At 38.2% G+C, this 19,672-nt stretch overlaps 1 protein-coding gene across 1 annotated transcript in view; it reads left to right on the forward strand.

The window, feature by feature from the left end:
* The window catches only part of LOC142351710 (dynein axonemal heavy chain 3-like), a 282,726-nt gene that overhangs the window by 256,043 nt on the left and 7,011 nt on the right, over nucleotides 1-19,672 (forward strand). Inside the window, exons 76-81 of the mRNA XM_075403853.1 lie at nucleotides 6,290-6,482; nucleotides 7,094-7,262; nucleotides 9,764-9,901; nucleotides 10,376-10,516; nucleotides 11,099-11,317; nucleotides 19,438-19,536. Of these exons, the coding sequence (XP_075259968.1) occupies nucleotides 6,290-6,482; nucleotides 7,094-7,262; nucleotides 9,764-9,901; nucleotides 10,376-10,516; nucleotides 11,099-11,317; nucleotides 19,438-19,536 (959 nt within the window). The remainder of the gene's footprint in view (nucleotides 1-6,289; nucleotides 6,483-7,093; nucleotides 7,263-9,763; nucleotides 9,902-10,375; nucleotides 10,517-11,098; nucleotides 11,318-19,437; nucleotides 19,537-19,672) is intronic.

The following is a 19,672-nucleotide window of genomic DNA, read 5'->3' on the forward strand; positions in this document are numbered from 1 at the left end:
AAGCGACAAAATTGACTTGGTGCCAAATTTGTGTGCGCAAATAAGGGCGATAAGGACCGCGGACTTTGACCTTAATCTGTTTGTTTAGTGAAGGGAACTCCTCCTGCGGATGTATCAATCTGTCAGAATGACTTTCGGTGTTTACTTAAGTTCCAAGAGTGTATTTAATTAAGATGAGATAAAGCGGAGTGGGTTTGTTTACATAAGAGTCCAAAAGTCGTGTACTTAAGATAAGAAGTAAATTGAACAATGGTTGCTAGCAGTTGAATGACAGAGCATAATTTGATATTGGTTGTTTGCATAGCAAACAAAGCCCTCCCACAGAATGTGACAGATTTCAAAAGTAAGTTGCAATGTTTACTTAAGAGATTAGAGTTTGTTTGCTTAAGATAAGAGCATATTGGTTAAGTATAAATTGAAGTGACACAGAGAAATTTTGGCAGAGAGAGAGAGAGAGAGGCAGACTTTGGAGATTTTGGGAGAACTTCAGAAGTTTGGTTTCGATCAAGCGAGAGAAAGTAGTTGGTTTAGTGGGACTAAATTTTGAAAGATTTGTAATTGCAAGACCAGTTGGGATACTGTGAGCGTTTTGATTTAGTTCATTTGGGAAGTGAACCACTGATATTGTTAATATTACTTTAATTACTAATATAAATTGTCTTGAATTTGTCTTTTCCAAAGATGTACAAGTAATTGTCTTACATTCGTTATCCATATAACTAGAATTGATATTACGAGCCCCATTGTGAATTAACTTATTTCAAGGCAATCTAATTTGCAACAGCTTACAAGAGTGGAAGAGGGGAAATCGCAGAGTAACAAAGTAACGCTTGCTTCACCAATTCAAAACCTTTGGTTTATTTTATTTGATCGATCTTCTGGGCGACAGAGTCCCCTCACTGTTGAGCCTAGCAGAAATTCAGAAGACGACAGTGGCGCTCCTGGGTGGGCTTCTTTTCTTTGTTACTTTTTGCTGTGGATTATTTTCTGATTAATTCGAGAGCGTGCGTATTTTTCGTCGGAGAAACTGCTGAGAGCGCACCGAAAATTGAGTTTTATTTGCGGTTTGGGTTACCAAGAGTTTGATGATGTTTGGTTATCAATTGGTGAAGCGTTTTCCTTCACCAGGCTACAAAGTTTGGGAGGTTTGGCGTGAACATTATTTGAGCACTGGCTTGAAGTTAGGATGGAGGGAAGAAGAGATGATGAAATGGTTGCCGACAAAATTGTGTGGGTGGGCCTTGAATGCTGTAAGTGATTTACCAAGAGGTTATTGGCGGTCAACTCCAGGGAAGCAAGCATGGACGCTGACAGAAACGCTGTATCAGTTTGACATACGATTGTCTGACAATCCACTCTTTTATGAGCGAAGCTACAATTTGTTTGTGAGAGGGAAAGCGGGAAGTAGAGCGGAATTCATTGAAACCAGTGATACTGTGGATCAGAGAAACCGACCGCAGTGTTCTCAAAGGCAGGTGATTGATACAAGAAGAAGAGTTGACACTTCTTTAATGGATGAATTGCGGCATCCCGGCAAAACTTCTGGAGTATTTGGCATTGGGCCCAGCTGTTGTGTATCAGGAAAAGGAGCTTTTGGTAAAGATCTGTTTGGAGAAGTGGAAGATACGAGAGTTGCCGAAAGTGGTAGTAGATTAAGAATTCCAGGTTACGGCAATGAAGTGCAAACTGGACCTGAGGCGGAGTTCACGGAGGAAGTTTGTGGTCAAACAAATCAGGAATTTTATAGAGTACCGCTGAGCAAAAATGAAAACAGTGGCTTCAGAAAAATTCTGACAGTAGAAAAAGTCATTGAGCGGAGAGTTGAGTATTGTGGACCAGATGAGCATAATGCTATGAAAAACGATTATGCACTGTCACCAGAGTCTGAGGAGATAAGCGTTGAACGGTCGGATGATGACTATTTGTTTGAAGATGCTTCGGATACAGATTTTTCGGATGTAGAGGAATTTGATGACAACGATTCGAGAAGCGAGACAAGTATTGCCGCGAGTTTGGACTCAGTAGCATGCAAAAATGTAACTGCAATAGAAAGCAGTTTTGGCAGTGGTGTCAAAGCTAGCAGAAACCATATGTTTGGAGCCTGGGCCTTGGTTGAGTTGAAGACAAGAGGTTTGGACCAGAAGTTCTGCAATGCAACAAACGTGGCTGATGAGACACAAATGTGTACAGCTGAGTGCACTGTGGACACTTTGGAGAATTGGACAAGTTCTGGAGGAACTGATCGGCAGTTGGTGTCTGAAAAACAGAAGGGTCAAAACGATAAGGCAGCAGGTGACCGAAGTAATTTTGCACAGTTGGGAAAGGAGCTAGAGGAATGGGTGCAATCCCAATTGAATGAAAGTCAGCCTAATGGTAGTGTTTCGGTCGAACCAACAGATGAGCATCAAGGGGACAGTGCTGGAGTTGACAGAACAGGGAAATCCGATCACAGTAGTGTTCATGACGATCAACAGCCTAGGAGGGAGGACTCTAGAGGGTTTTCGATGGCAGTTGAGCAGAAAGTGGATAGAAGGATTGCATCACGATTTCCGAAGATTGCAAGGATGCTGCTGGAGAACCGATCGTTGAGACAGAAAGAGAAGTGGAGCCGTTTGGAAGCATCAAGACAGCAGTCATGGCAGGATTACAGTAGAAATGGTAGCTACAGTGGAAGAAGAGGTGGACATCCATTCAAGCATCAGAGGAAGAAGGTTTTCATGATCAGGTGCACGAGTGTATGATTAGAGGGACGTTGACAGCTAAGTTATTCAAGTTTTTTTAATCACAATTTGTTGTCTACATTGTTTTAATCTATTTTATCGAGACAAGGTGATCAAGCCCTATAGCCGTAAAGAAAAGTTTTTTAAAAAAAAGATATAGGGAAATGTGTTGATTTGGTAGATCTATTTTTAGATTTGATACTTTAGTGATTTCGGGGTTCCCGGGGACAAGGTATGTCAGAGGCAATAGAGTTTGATCAAAAATCAATTGTGATGAATTAGGTAAAATATGTTAAAATGTGAAATTGCAGGAGTGTTTTCCAATCTGATTTAATCAACCGCTATTCAAATTTTAGTGCAGTTAATTTGTATTAACCCGGAGCTAAAGCTAAGTGGTTCACTTCACTAGATCGACCATGGTTAAAGTACGTAAGAGTAAGTTAATCGGGTCAGGATAAGGTTTTGCAATTATTCGGGAGAATAATAATCTAGAAGGGAGGAGTGTAGAAAGCATAAGAATAAACTCAATAGAAATTTCATAACTAGATAGCGCTAGTAAAGTCAAATAATTGAGGTCAAGTTAGACAGGTTAATTAGGTATTTGAAGTAAGCGTTCTTTCTTAAAGGGTTATTGTATCGAAGGCGCCAGAGAGGAGAGTTGAGTGATATATCTTAAACAAACAAATTGATGAACAAAAGCATATTGAGCTGTCGATTTATCTCATTTACTTAGCAAAGTTGTGTCTGTTCATCAGGCCAAAGTCGAAATGAGTGATTGGAGTTTAAATGAAAACTAGAGAGCGAACATTTGAAGTGAACTAGATACCTTGAACAGAATTGGAACTTCCATTTGAACCAAACTAGAAGTGTGACTTCGGATTTACAAATTAATGGGCATCCCCAAACCTTGTACCCTCAACTATGTAAGTTATAATCGTCATTGGATTTTGAAATTCTGTGGGGAATTTCCTCTAATGATTGTCCAAATATAATAGGGATGAACGGCGGGTTAAACTTTTTTCGATCAGATTCGTTAGCATGGGAAAGGGGGTTATTCGACGGTTTTTGGATATTTTAAGTAAAAATTTGATAGTGTATGGATGAATTAACGGTATAAAGCAGTCATACTAGCATGTACTGGTGCAGTAATGTTTTGTATAACCATGGGTATGGTTTAGAAAGTTGTGGAATAAATTTATTAGAGTTTTGTTGACTTAAAGTAAATAAAAAGGCAATTAATCAGTTTTCCAAATACCCTACCGATAAAAAATTGTCCGACCTCCCCCGGGATGGGAAGGAGTTATTGGTTGATAACTGGTCAATGATGGGGAGGTACCCCTAGTGGTCCTCTATTGCGAGAATAATTTTCAGGCGAATCCGACCACCCACCCTCCAGCTATTAACACCGGAAGTAGCGTGATTTGAAGGTTTTTAGGTATTTTACTGTGAAACATGAATGTTTGAGTCAGAAATAAGGCGATTAATCAATTGTATTGTCCTGCACGTATGAATTAATGTTTTTGCATGATATTGGGAAGGGTTTAGGATGTAAAATGGCGATTTTTGAGTATATTGGTAATTATCACAGGAAAGTAGTTAGCACCTAAATTGAAATAGTATTTTTTCGAAATGTTGACGTCGGATTGACCTGAAAAATGGGGAATTGCACGGAATGCTGGGAAAAGCATACCAATCCATTATTTTAGCTTTAGCAAGCATGAATTAGCAATATATTTACCCATGGAGACCGATAGTCTTTGAATGACAAAAGCGACAAAATTGACTTGGTGCCAAATTTGTGTGCGCAAATAAGGGCGATAAGGACCGCGGACTTTGACCTTAATCTGTTTGTTTAGTGAAGGGAACTCCTCCTGCGGATGTATCAATCTGTCAGAATGACTTTCGGTGTTTACTTAAGTTCCAAGAGTGTATTTAATTAAGATGAGATAAAGCGGAGTGGGTTTGTTTACATAAGAGTCCAAAAGTCGTGTACTTAAGATAAGAAGTAAATTGAACAATGGTTGCTAGCAGTTGAATGACAGAGCATAATTTGATATTGGTTGTTTGTATAGCAAACAAAGCCCTCCCACAGAATGTGACAGATTTCAAAAGTAAGTTGCAATGTTTACTTAAGAGATTAGAGTTTGTTTGCTTAAGATAAGAGCATATTGGTTAAGTATAAATTGAAGTGACACAGAGAAATTTTGGCAGAGAGAGAGAGAGAGAGAGAGAGGCAGACTTTGGAGATTTTGGGAGAACTTCAGAAGTTTGGTTTCGATCAAGCAAGAGAAAGTAGTTGGTTTAGTGGGACTAAATTTTGAAAGATTTGTAATTGCAAGACCAGTTGGGATACTGTGAGCGTTTTGATTTAGTTCTTTTGGGAAGTGAACCACGGATATTGTTAATATTACTTTAATTACTATTATAAATTGTCTTGAATTTGTCTTTTCCATTGATGTACAAGTAATTGTCTTACATTCGTTATCCATATAACTAGAATTGATATTACGAGCCCCATTGTGAATTAACTTATTTCAAGGCAATCTAATTTGCAACAGCTTACAAGAGTGGAAGAGGGGAAATCGCAGAGTAACAAAGTAACGCTTGCTTCACCAATTCAAAACCTTTGGTTTATTTTATTTGATCGATCTTCTGGGCGACAGAGTCCCCTCACTGTTGAGCCTAGCAGAAATTCAGAAGACGACAAAAAAATACCAGTGCAGAAATTTGTAGCGATTTGATTTCCCAGTGAAAATAAACTTGATAGCCGTAATTAAAAACATATTAATCAAGGGTAGTCTTTCCCATATCTTGCCATGTTACATGGCAAGATAAATCAAGATATGTATGAACTTGCAAGTTCTTTGTATGGCTGTCAAGAAAAAAGATCTGGGCAAGATTTTTAAGAAAGACTGACGTTAGCATTGCAAGACATATCGAGTATTAAAGATTCAATAGCACCCAAAAACAAGCTATAGCAGGAAATCAAAAGATTGAGCGGCAATTATCAAGATTTATCAAGAATTAGCATGGCTGGATATTACAGGATGTTTTTGTTTTCTTTTCTTGTGACGAGATAAATCGACCAGCTGTAAAGAAGTTTTGCGAGAGATCTCAAGTTAATGCATGTTTTATTAAGGAGCATCAAGTTTTGTTTCACTGAATTGAGTGCTGAACAATTTTGAAGTGCTGAGCCAAGAGAGTGGCTTTTTTTCAATTTGCATGTTTTTCTACGAATGTCCCCATTTATAAATTTGTTTTCGTGCCGCTAACTGAGAACATCGTTCGAATGGATTTTCTAAACGCAACTTGACAGGATTTGTCATTTTTGACCTAACAACTTACAGCTTTAGACTCATATCTCCTTAATAGTGTTTAAAGTAGCAAGAGATCGTGAGTAATAAGAGTCTAAGTAGTCTAAGATTTGTTTTGATATTATAATCAATATTGGAAAAGTTTTTTTCCATTGAAACATATCAAATTCAAGGATTTTTTATGACAGATCAGACATCAGGGAGCTGTTTATCTGACTATAATATGTTTTCGGCTAATTTTCCCCTGAATTTCAGGTCAGAACTTGATCACGATTTCACTCGGACAGGGCCAGGGTCCGATAGCAGAGAAGAAGGTGAAGGATGCAGCCGGGAGTGGACAGTGGGTGGTGTTGCAGAACTGTCACTTGGCTGTCAGCTGGCTACCCACTCTGGAGAAACTGGTACAGGACCACCTGTCCAACCCACAACTCACCAAAAATAACTTCAGGTTAATTATTGAAAGTAGGATTAACAGACCCGTACCTAGCAGTCATAGGATTTCAGCAGTGAATAAGTGAAAAAAAAAACATTATGGATTTTGTCCTGTCCGTCGTTCTGTTCATGTACCAAAATACTCTGTACAGTCTAATTTTTGGTGGATGTATCAGTCATTTGTCTGACCTTATTCTGACTTAATTCTTAGTCATATGACCAAAGCATGGTAATCAAAAATTTCCAACAAAAATTTATGTCGACATATAATTTTTTGATGTAAATTTTTGATCACTATGCTTTGGTTATATGACTTTAACAAGTCAATTTGTATAACGTGAAAGGGTGGTGTGGCATAGTTTCGTTGCCCCCCCCCCCCCCAGACTGAAGAAAATAAGGAGATATAATCTGACCCCCCACGCCACCCCCCCAGTTTTAATGGGCATATAATTTTTACGCCCCCAGGCGAAGGTGATATTATTTTACATAGTAGCGTGCTATATAACAACTTATATTTTGCAACTGGGGCATAAAAAATACTGGGGGGAGGAGGGGTTAGGTCCTAAAATAATTAGTGAATTATATCAGCTATAAATAGTAATGTCCACTTGGTGTTAATATATTTAGGATGTGGCTCACAAGCTACACATCGGAGAAGTTTCCAGCGTACATTCTGCAGACGAGTGTGAAGATGACAAATGAGCCTCCGAAGGGACTGAGGAACAACATACTCAGGTCATACCTCTCGTTCCCCATCAACAACTCCGACTTCTACAGAGCATGCAGAAAGACACTGGTAGACAATTATCACATCAATTTATCTCTACTGTGGATTTCAATTATTTGTTTTTCATACTGAATTACCTATACTGAATTATTTTTTATATACTGAATTACCTAATGAAAATTACATAATTAATGTACTTAGCTAAATAACCCGCTAATTTATCTCTGCTCTATATTCCTACCCCTTTTCTGTTTTCTCTTTAATATAGACTAATTTATCTCTAGAATGTGTTTGTACATTTTTTTCAAACTTAAATAGACGCTGAGGGCAGACAGAATCAGCTTATATGTTGACTCAATTTTCCGGGAAGGGGGCTTTCCAATTGATATGCTTTCTTATTAGCTAATTTTCATTCCCAAAACAGTCCTCTACTTGAGTCATTAATTGCTCTCGAACCAATTTGTAGCAATCATTTTGGGTTCTCTTTGTATTTTTATGCAATTTTTGGTATGACGCTTTTAATCCTGACAATTGGGATAAACAGGCGAAATCCAGGGGCAATAGAAAGCAGTACGAAGCTCTATGTAAAAGATTTGCTAAAACTGCAAATCTGCTGACGAGGAATAATTATGATTTGGTGGTCATTTGTGGGAAAATTAGCCCCATCGCTTTTTTGCCCCTCCCCACTCCGGAAATTTGCCCCTGAATTTCATTTGAAGTATCTTATTCATGCTTGTTCAATCAAAAAAGAGCTGTTGTGAAAAAGCGCCAAAACCTGATCAGATTCAAAAGGAGCCGAAAACATAAAGTTGTCTTCATTTACCATAAACTGTTAGACAATTATTACGCATAGTATTTGCTTCGATGAATTGATATCCTTTTCGGTTGTGATAGTTTCATATCAACCCCCGGAACCACTAAGACATGGCCGTGGCTCACAATACTTACAGCATAATGAACTATTTGATCGCTTTTGATTTAATTTAAAAAAAATAGTAAGTTAATTATCTCAAATAAAGTAAATTTTATTGCAGTTTTTTCTTCTAATTTCATCTGTAATTTTATTTGGCTTAATAGATTTATTTTTTTTTATTGTTACATTTCCAGTTTTTTCTGACGTCGTGTATTAATGGAATCACGGTTCAAGTTTTTCCCAAAATTGAGATTCATTACGAAGTGTGTACCGTTTTTGAAAAGCACATCCTTAGAAAGCAGCAGGGGATTAAAAACTTTTATTGTTAGATAATTTACGCTATGACCGGACAATAGGTCAAACGGAAAACGGAACAAAATCCGCAAAATTTAGACTGTAGATCAAAAGTCGATCTATATTCTCCTTTGGCGAGAGCAAACCCGTACCGATCTCCAAGTGTTAATCAGTACTGGGCAATTGTAAATGCAAGTCTCCCATGTAATATAATTTGCTCGCTTTCTCGCTTGAAATTTGCTTCTTTCAAGCGTAATTTGACGGCACAAAAGACGAAACTTCAACAGTCACGGTGGCGCAGTAAGAAGGACAAGCACTCTAAGGACATGGAGAGCGTGGGTTCGATCCCCGTACGGAAGTTTATTTTCGCACTTGTATTAAGACTTGCCAAGTCTGACAAGTCTTAAATGTGTCATGATCATAGCTCTGAATCAGTACTGATATCTAGACTTGGAATTAGACTTGCCCAGTACTGATATTGACTTGGCGTTAAGTACGGGAACGTTTTTTTTGGAGCTTGCGTTAGATTACCGCGTCGGGCCATGCCTCACGAGCCAAGGACCTGCCTTGGCGGCCCGTTGGACTTGATATAAGACTATCACAACCAAACAAATTTTCTCAACCGGAAATGTTATAAACCGTATTATAAATGAAAACTTAAATGGCCAATGTGCAACTTAAGTAATTTCAACTTCAATCTATTGTCCTGAATTTTGCGTTCCGTCTACTACTTTTCGTTATATCGTCCTACCCAGGTTTAGGTCCAGACCAAATTGAGCTCTGATCTGACCCAATCGAACGCACACCCATGTGTTCCTAGACCGAAATTACAGGGTCTTGACGGCAGTTCGAGTGCACAGTAGTCTGGACCATGGCTGTCTTTGGTCTGAAAAGGGTCACTTTGGTCTGGAAAGTCTGATCATAGTCTGTTTAAATTCTGGACAATGGTCTGAATTTGAGTCGGATCATAAGCGCACTGTAGTCTGGACCAAAGTCTGGGTTTGGTCTGATCAGAGGACATTTTGGTCTGGAATGTCTGATCAGAGGTTATTTCCGTCTGAAAAGTCTGATCGGAAGGCATTTTGGTCAGGAAATTCTGATCGTTGCTCAGTTTGGGTCTGGACCTAAACCTGGGTAGCAGCAAACTGTGCATGTTTATGCTTTTAAATTTTTCACTTGAATATATTGAATAAAACGGATGAGCCATTTAAGGGGATTAAGGAAATGTAAGTGTTTAACCGCCACGTAAGTCTTTAGACACAAAATGTGGAAACAAGCATCAAAATCTGTGTTTTTCTCAAATAATTGCTAGATGCACGTAATAATGGTAATTAATGTTGAAATATTGTATTTTTTGTTCCAGGAATGGCAGCGTCTCTTGTTCAGTCTGACATTTTTCCACGCTCTGGTGCAAGAAAGAAGGAACTTTGGACCTCTGGGCTGGAATATTTCATACCAGTTCAACGAATCTGACCTGATCATAAGTGTCAGACAGCTGCAGGTGGGGTGTCTATCTAGCCTTCGATGTTTCTTGGGCGTCTCTTTAGAATATTTTATGCGTTCTTGGTTTATTATACAAAAAATGAGAAGTTAAGTTAGAGCGACCAGTATAACTATAATACTGAACTTGATTAATTTGTAATTAAATAATTTCATAAACATAAAAGTGTTTAACTTTGTTTTGTTATGTTTTGTTGCTGAAAAATATATCTTGGACGTGCCAAAGAATTTATTGTGGAATTTATTGTGGAATTCATTGTGGAATTTATTCTTTTATGTGGAAATGACTAATCAGACGTTTTTTTTTTGTTTCGTGGTATCAAAAGTTCCAAGAACTGTACCCCTGCCCAAAAAAGTCTTCCTTAATGGGAGAAGATTAAGATTAATTCGGCACTTAACTAAAAATTCATCAAGTTTTTGTTACTGAAATTTCATGTGGTATTTTAGTTCATTGTTGTTTTTGTTGTTGATAAAGATGTTCCTGAATGACTACGAGAAGATTCCGATAGATGCCCTGCTGTATTTGGTGGGAGAGTGCAACTACGGAGGCAGAGTGACAGACGAGAGAGACAGGATCCTAATCAACAGTCTATTGACACTCTTCTACAACCACAAGGTACCTCTTATTCGTCCAACGTTCCAAACTGGTGCCAGACGTTTTCAAAAATTGATTTTAATCGAAAATGTTGAAAAAATACTAGAATATTCAAAAATTTATTGTGGGAGAAAAGATTGCAATAATATTTTAAAATTCAAGCCTTAATCGCTCGCATTAAACAAATTTTGCTACATAACCATTTTAACAAATACTCAACGTACGATTAAGCAAAATTTTGTTTTCTCTCATGAACAACTATGATATAACTTTTTAATCTCCTGAGTTGTGAAACTTTTTCAATTACATGAAAAGATACTTTGATTTACTATCCATTTCCATCTTAATCGACAACATTCGACCGCTTGCTCCCAATCTTGTAACATAAAACGCTGTTCGCAATCTTCTGTAATCTCAGGAAAACCTGTAATTTGAAGAAGTAACAATTCAATGACTTGCCATAACTCTTCAGAAATTTACCTAAATGAAACGACTGATTTTTCACGAATTTCAATTACCTTACGTAAGTAGGCCTTTCTACGTAGGCTGCGTCGTGTCTCATCATTGCGTAATGGCAACACATTATGCAATACTTTTCTTAAGGTGTACCAAGAACCCGGCTACCGATTCTCGGCAGATTCTGACGACTACTTCATCCCAGACGAGGCACGTGAACATGCGGCATTTGTGGACTACGTGAAGAGTCTGCCCATTCAGAACGACCCAACTGTCTTCGGACTGCATGCGAACGCAGACATCGCAAAAGCGAACAGGGAGACAAAAGAACTCTTCGAAGGAGTTCTCAAAACGCTTCCCAAAGAAGTGAGTCATGAAGCAATCTATATAAGTATATAAGTATATGTGATATTATATGGGGCATAAAATCCGCCAGGGCCCTTAAGGTTGACTCTAACACATAAGACCCTTAAAGCTGAGAGGGTATTTCGCCTATTACATAGGGACGTGGCAGGAATTCTAGTAATGGTTCGGAGATATTTTTTCAGGAGCGACTAGAGCACTCCATCTGAAAATGCAAAAACGTCAACATTTTTATCGCCCTCAAGAACCAATTTTCTTTAAAAAAAACAGGTGAGTATTGACACGAGAGCTTGCGCTTTTGAAACCCTTTCTAGCTTGCGCTTTCTAGCTGTATGCCCCTTCTAATCTGTTTGTCTCTCCAATTGTTCGAGAGAAATTTGTCCGACGTCAGTCGGTTTATGTTTAATAGCCGCCCTCATCTTCTCAGCCGGCTATTATAGCGCTCCTATTTTTTTCGCTTTACCCATTTTGCCGCTTTTTCGACATTTTGCGTGAATTTACATAATTTTTCTCCCAATCCTTGAGCTCTTTATTTAGAGGAGATTTTTTGAATAATTTTTGATTGTTTGCTTTGTTGTTTATAGAATTTAGCTGTTTCTTAGCCGGTTTTTTGTTTTACTTTTTCTATTTTTAAAAACTCTCTTGTTACTTTTATAATCACGGCCTAAATTTGGTCTCCGTGTCAATAAAAATCTTTTTAGGTGTCATTAGTTGAACAATTAACATTGGTGCATTTTTTTCAAAAAATTATCCTTCATTCTTGTGAACGCTTTCTGAAAATTTACAAGAGAAACAAACAATGGCTATTTGAAACTCGATTAGCTCATGAGTCTCATAAAAAACACGCACCTCGTCCGCTAATTCTACTTTCTGTTCTTTTTTAGACGTTAGATTGTATATAATCAAATGACACGTTTGTTACTGTATGAGCTTCTGGTTGCTTCCAAAAATGAAGGCTGATTTGATATATCTGATGCACTTTCATTGAAAACTTCAGTTAATTTTTCTCCGCGCAAAAATTTATTTTAAGTGTACTTTTGAATAAAAGTGTTTCAAAAAAAGAATGTTTAGCACGATCTGTTACATACAAATCAAAAAATAATGATATTTTCCAATTTCTGAAATTTAGGAAAGGGATCATAATTGAAGTTTTTTGTGGAGATTGAGACTAATTTGTTTTCGCAAAGTTCACTTTCATCTCATTGTATAACTATAATAAATTTCTGTCCATCAACTGCAGGTGTTTATCTGGTTTATCCTTCACTAGAAAATGTTCCACCGACAGCTACTACTCTTTCCCTTTTATTGTATTGTTCAAAATTTTGCTTTAACTATTTTCAACTGCTTTTTGAACTTGCGCAAAATCATTATTACTTCTCTAGGCTAATTTCATGTTTTTCACCAAGTTAACCGATTGTAATAATAAGCGAATTTGCTCTACAAAATAACCGAAAAACGGAATAAAGCTGGAATAACGAAATCAAAAATGAAATGGGCTAAACCTGTGGAGCCTATTTTTAGAAGGCCGATGCCTAATTTTTGTTTTGTTTGGTCTTAGATCAAGAATTATCGCTTAGTAGATTTTGTATTGGTTCCTGTGTTTTTTAGTTAGGAAGCATGATCAAGCCTTATTACCGAATCAAAAAACCGCATCACATTGACATGCTCGTTTCGGGAGTTTTTGCGGAAAACAATCATTGTCATTCCATATTACTTTCTTTGTTTCGCTCAGTCGCAATCCATGTCATGATAATTTCTGGGCAATTTCCTGTAATCTGCTTAACTGGTTTAAGGAGTTACGTGCTTGTTTCTTAGTTTGAACTCAAGCATTTCGGAATCCAATTTTCAAATGAGAATGAAATTTTTGTGTTTTTTAAAAGTTTTGTCAGTTGTTTTTGCTCAAAATTGTTATTAATTTTTATTAACATCTTTGATCTTACAGAATTACCTTAGCTTCTTGTTCAATTTGAAAATTTTAAGAAATTTTTTTGCTTTTTTCTGGTTCTTTTATTCTCGTTGCTTGAGAAAATCTTTAAAAATCCAACTGTTCAGCTGATACTTATTGACAGATGTAGTAATGCTCTTTTGGTTTAGAAATGTCATACGACAAAACTCTGAGTAATGTGAAGGTTGTTCTCTTTGCGTCAAAAATATATCGAGAAGTGGCGAACTTAGCAACTTAAGTTAAAACTTCGATATATAAAGAAAACTTTCTTACCTGATGTTTGGTGAAGTGAAATTGAATAATGGCTTCTAATTTGAACCGAATCGTCGATTCAAATTTGTTCATACCACAAGTTTATCAATGTACATAAACCATAAATTTGTGAGATAGATTCGACCTTCCCACCACCAAACTCGATCAGTAACCAACTCTCCGACCCTCCCAGTAGATAGCAATGACATGTTCTCAGGTAGGGAGAACAATGTGTTAAGTGCAAAAAACTGCACTAGCACTTGCCATATACGGCAAGGGGAAAAACTTGTTCACAGCTAAGGTGTAAATTAACACATATCAGTTTATCTATATCTAGACGGATCTGTAAATTTTCATACTGATACGGATTATAAATACCTGTGAAATTTTGTACATTTAGGCCATTTTGAATTCAATTATTAAAATAATAAAATTCTTGTTATTCGTGCTCGAGACCACGACAATGGTGTCCAGACCACCAAACGACCGACAAACCTTGGATCTGCAGAATGCTGAGTCCTGTACTGCGTGGATCATGTCTTTTGTGGCGAAATGTCGCGCAGAGAAGAAAGAAGATAAAGTCAACAACGACGGTACGGTAGTGGTCCTACAGGTAACAAATCTCTTTCATAGTATATGCGGCCAGGACGCACTTCCTAAACTTAGGAGCCTTTTGAGCCCTAAAAAATTGTTAGACACTCCTTTTAAAGAGATCAGACTAGCTATTCAAAACTACATTTCACCTAAGGAGAGAGTAGTAACGGCAGAAATGGCTAAATTTCTGTCCGTTGTCCAAGGCGTTGGAGAATCTGATGACGATTTTCTAGCGCGCCTCAGAGAAGAAGCACGTTAATGTGACTTCGAAAAACTTAAAACAATAACCAACCCTGAGGAAGAGTTGGTGAAAATAAAATTTATCTCAGGTTTGAGAGACCCTGAGGCCCAATTAAGACTATTAGACGGCATTAAAACTAAGCCAACGATGTCTGTGTCTGAAATGATAGAAAGCTTACAGTTCAGAAGTCAAGCAATGGCTTTTGAGAGTTCCTCAACAGGTAATAGACCATTTGTAATAAAAGAAGAAGTGGGTACAACTTCAAAAAGACCTTCAGAAAACCTAGTGAAAAGTTCACTGGTAATAAAGGCAATGGTAACTTGTGTAATAGATGTGGAGGTAAGCCACATAGCAGCAAACCGTGTCCGGCCTTGAACAAGAAATGTAACACCTGTGAAAAGGTGGGGCACTTTTCAAAAATGTGCAGAAGTAAAACAGTCTAAGTCAGGTAAGTCTGACCAGCACAACAACTTCTGCGAGGAAGAGGGTAAGTTGCCTGGTCAAACATCATCCGAAATGGAGATGGGAATGTACTATACACGGGAAAACGTGTTTAACATGTCGGTGACATGGGAGTACATTACAGTAAAAGACCATAAAATAAAAATGCAAGTTGATACCGGTGCTGATAGCACCGTGATATCATCCTTAATCTGGACTGAGCTTGGTAAACCTCAGTTAAATGGGAAGGTCAGACGTCTTGAGGCCTATGATGGTCATCAACTGACGCTTCTGGGATCACTAACATGTGATGTTGAGTGGAACGGAAGCAAGTATAGGCAACAACAACTAGCAGTGGTCCAATCCGACAAAAAAATTTGGGCTACTTGGGAGAGACATACTACCCCAAGAAGGCATCAATGCAGTGAGTGATGAAACCCTACCTGCAGTCAAAGGATACAAAGCGCATGTGAAACTCATACCGGGATCACAGCCAATGTTCTGCAAAGCCAGAAAGATACCTCTACCTCTCCAAGACAGGGTCAAAGAGAAGCTTGAGACAATGGTACGACAGGGCATCCTGGAGCCAGTACAACCTGGTGGGGTCACAAATGCATCACCAGTAGTGTGGCAGCGGAAGAAAAATGGAGCTCTGAGACTATGCGTGGACCTCAAAGTTCACATCAATGGCAAAGTTATGGACAAGGTCTATCCAAACCCAGACATGGAGACCATTTACCATAATCTCCATGGGGCCTCTTACTTTGGAAAAATTGACTTATCAGATGCATATTATCAAATTGAGCTGGACGAGGATGCAAAAGAAATATGCACAATCAACACATCGCAAGGATTGTTCAAGATGTGCAGGCTTCCTCAGGGCCTAAATAAGTCTTCATCAATCTTCCAGAATTGCATTGAGTCAACTCTCAAAGGAATCAAGGGTGTGATCATATTTCAAGACGACGTTCTGGTATATGGAACAACAAAGGATCAATACGAGAAACGAATGGTTGCAGTCAAGAGTCGGCTACGTGAAAAAAATTTCACCATCAATGAGAAGAAATCCAACTCAAAACCAGTTTCAAGCGTAAGTTTTCTTGGTTACTCTGTTTCCAAAGAAGGAATAGCACCCGATCCTAAACATGTTGAGAAAATCAAAAATGCAAAACCACCATCAAATATGAGACAACTCGAGTCCTTTGTCGGCTTAGCAAATTTTTATGGTCGAATGATACCGGATTTTGCAACCAAAATGCTACCCCTAAACGAAATTCGAAAAGAATTCAGATGGGACAAGGAAGAGCAAAATGATTTTGAAAACATCAAAAACGAGTTAAGTGCTAACCCTCTTGTACAGCCTTACAGCTTGACGAAGGAAGCAACCGTGACAACAGACACCTCAGAGAAAGCTATAGGCGGGTTACTCTCACAAGAAGGACATCCTGTGATCTACGTATCGAGAAAATTGTCACAAGCCGAACAAAATACTCCAATATTGAGCGGAAGGCACTTGCAATCGTCTTTGTGGAAACAAGATTGAAACAATTCCTACTCGGAAGAAGGTTCACTCTACAGACTGACCACAAACCTCTCAAATATCTCTTCGCCCCAGACGAAGAAATTCCGAAAACAGCATCAGCAAGAACTACAATATGGGCGATAGCGCTGATGGGATTTGACTTCGAATTGAAGTATACACCCGGAGAACAGATCCCCCAAGCTGATGCTCTGAGCAGACTAGACTTTGATGATGACGATGACAATGATCGAGTCTGCTTTGCTCTTGAAAATATATACTTCGTCCAATCCGACCTGATGACACAGTCAGACATCAAAACTGAGCTGGGATCGAATCGACTCTTTCAAGATGTCATCAAACGAATAAAAATCGGCATCTGGAAACAGTGCTCAGAAGCAGAGAAAGGTTTTGAACAACAGAAAGACGCCTTGACCATTCACAATGGAATCATTTTTCGAGGAGTTGTGCCTTTCATTCCACCCAAACTAAGACCCATGGTGATGGCCAAAGCTCTCACCCAGACAACAATGCAACTGAAACAGCAGTTTGAATGATGGCTTGGTGGCCCGGCATCAGTCAAGATGTTCTTCGATTTGTTAGTAAATGTAAGGAATGCCAAGAAAACAGGCCTAGCCTGGGGAAAACAGTTTCTACTTGGCCGGAAGCTGAAGTTTGGGAAAGGCTCCACATGGACTGGGGCCACGTTAAGGATCAAGGTAATATCTTAGTGATAGTAGACGCGGGATCAGGTTGGATATAAGCCTTCCCTGCGGGAAATAGAACCTCACAAACAGTGAAGTTGTACTTGAGTCAAATCTTTGCAAGATTTGGGATACCAAGAACATTAGTATCAGACAATGGTCCTGAGTTTGTGAGCAGTGACCTAAAGCAATGAGGTGAATCACTTGGGATTAAAAAGATGGAATCTCCCATCTACCATCCAAGAGCAAATGGGATTGCTGAACGAGCGGTCCAAACAGTGAAACGGGCTATTCAAGCCTGGAGTCCAAATCTGAATGTGTCATTTGGCGCTTTCCTACAGCGGGCTTTAATGACACATCGGAACACTTCCAAGACGCGGGGCAAAACTCCTGTAGAACTGCTAATGGGACGCAAAATAAGACTTCCAGTAGTCACTGATTTTGATCTGTGTGAACAAGTCCTCTTCAAACCGACGAACAGTTCACCAAAGGTTCCAGCTACTTTCATTATCCGTAAAGGAATGAACACTTCGTTCATCCAGCCGGAGAATTCAAACAAGACAGTTTATGTTAGTGACAACCAAATTGCACGGTTGGAACCTGACGACATCAAGACTGAATCTACTGACTCACAGTCTGAGAGCAGTAGGGACGACATAGACGTGGCATCACCCAACTCCACTGAAGAAACCTCAGTAGTTGAAGGGGAACAACCTTCAGTGGCCACGAGAACTTCAAGCGGAAATAAAAAAACAGCCAAAGATTTGGAGAAGCTATTCCTACAAATTTGCTTAAAAAAGGAGGGAGGATGTGATATATCGAGAAGTAGCGAACTTAGCAACTTAAGTTAAAACTTCGATATATAAAGAAAACTTTCTTACCTGATGTTTGGTGAAGTGAAATTGAATAATGGCTTCTAATTTGAACCGAATCGTCGATTCAAATTTGTTCATACCACAAGTTTATCAATGTACATAAACCATAAATTTGTGAGAAAAATTCGACCTTCCCACCACCACACTCAATCAGTAACCAACTCTCCGACCCTCCCAGTAGATAGCAATGACATGTTCTCAGGTAGGGAGAACAATGTGTCAAGTACAAAAACTGCACTAGTACTTGCCATATACGGCAAGGGGAAAAACTTGTTCACAACTAAGGTGTAAATTAACACATCAGTTTATCTATATCTAGACGGATCTTTAAATTTTCATACTGAGACGGATTATAAATACCTGTGAAATTTTGTACATTTAGGCCCTTTTGAATTCAATTATTAAAATAGTAAATTTCTCGTTTTTCGTGCTCGAGACCACGACAGTAGGGCCAGAATAGAACTTAAAATGCTTAAAATATAACTTAAACTCACTTATCTCAAAACTGATTTCTTAAAACAGTTTGTCTTTGAATTTATCGCAGCTTTGACTCAAAAACAGAGGAGGCAGAAATTGTGAAATTGTGTGGAGAAATTTTGGAGCCCTCTTTTTTACCTACTTCTCAAGTGCGTTTTGCCTCTTTTGCCTCTCATTAAGCTTAAGCTCGCTATGATCGAAATCAACTCCACACGCCTGTCGATTAATATCAATTCAATCATCGTTTTTTATATTCACACAGACAAATGATAACGATTTGTATCCAAAATGTCCGTGTTAGTTTAATCTAGTGTACCTATTTACCATTTTCATCTTTATAACAGGGCAAAGGGGTTTGTATTCTTTTCAGTGGATTATTTAAAAGCCGCATTCAGTTTCAGTGCATTTAAACCATGATTTCACAAGTTGCATTTGAAGGTCAGTCATATTTTCAATTGCACGACGTTGTAAACTAACTAATTTGTAATCTGATTATGACTATTAAGTTTAAAAATTAGTTACCTGCACAACATTATTCTCTAAATTGCATATGAAACTAAACTTTACCACGGTCAGGTAAAGTTCTACATAAAACAATGGTTAATAAGTCTTAATTTTTACCCTAGCTCTATAATTTGGTAAGCGGGCTTGGGTTTGGTTTTGTTTGTTGATTTTTGGAGTATTAATTGTGTCAAAATTGGGAATTGTAATCTTATAGTTGTGCTATCTGATAATTTATTTTACAATATGATTGCTGTAAAAAAACGTTGCGTGAGAGTGTGCGTGTACTAACAAAAAATCATCATCTTTGTATCTTTGAAGTCCTTGATCTTCCAAATTGCGTGTCATTAAAAGAGCTTATACAAATCCGCGTATGATCATTTTAACGCGGAACCATTATATCATCTATTCAAAAAACGCATTAGTTTGTTCACGCCTACTGATGAAAACAAACATTTTGATCACAACGGAAAGGGATGACCTAAATGCTATTATAAAAACAATGCGCAATTTTTAAGAGAAGTTTTTTTTTCAAAAACTATTAATCAAGCGGTAGAATGAATTTTTTGCTTAGGGAAGCGTTAGTGCTATCGGAAGCACAGACATGGCCTTGGAGCTGACCAAAGACATTCTGGGAAAATTGCCGACCCCCTTCAAAGTGGAAGAGATTGCGGTGAGTTAACAAATCTGTCAAAAGTCTATCTTCTGCAACGACCACCCGGTGGAATATGAGAAAAACTCACTCTCATAGTTCTAGTTATAACAAAGCAAATTACTTGGTTAATAACTATCATGGTTCGGGTTCAACT

The sequence above is a fragment of the Convolutriloba macropyga genome, chromosome 13, assembly GCF_964194025.1.
Source record: "Convolutriloba macropyga chromosome 13, txConMacr16.3, whole genome shotgun sequence".
In the NCBI taxonomy this organism is placed as follows: domain Eukaryota; kingdom Metazoa; phylum Xenacoelomorpha; order Acoela; family Convolutidae; genus Convolutriloba; species Convolutriloba macropyga.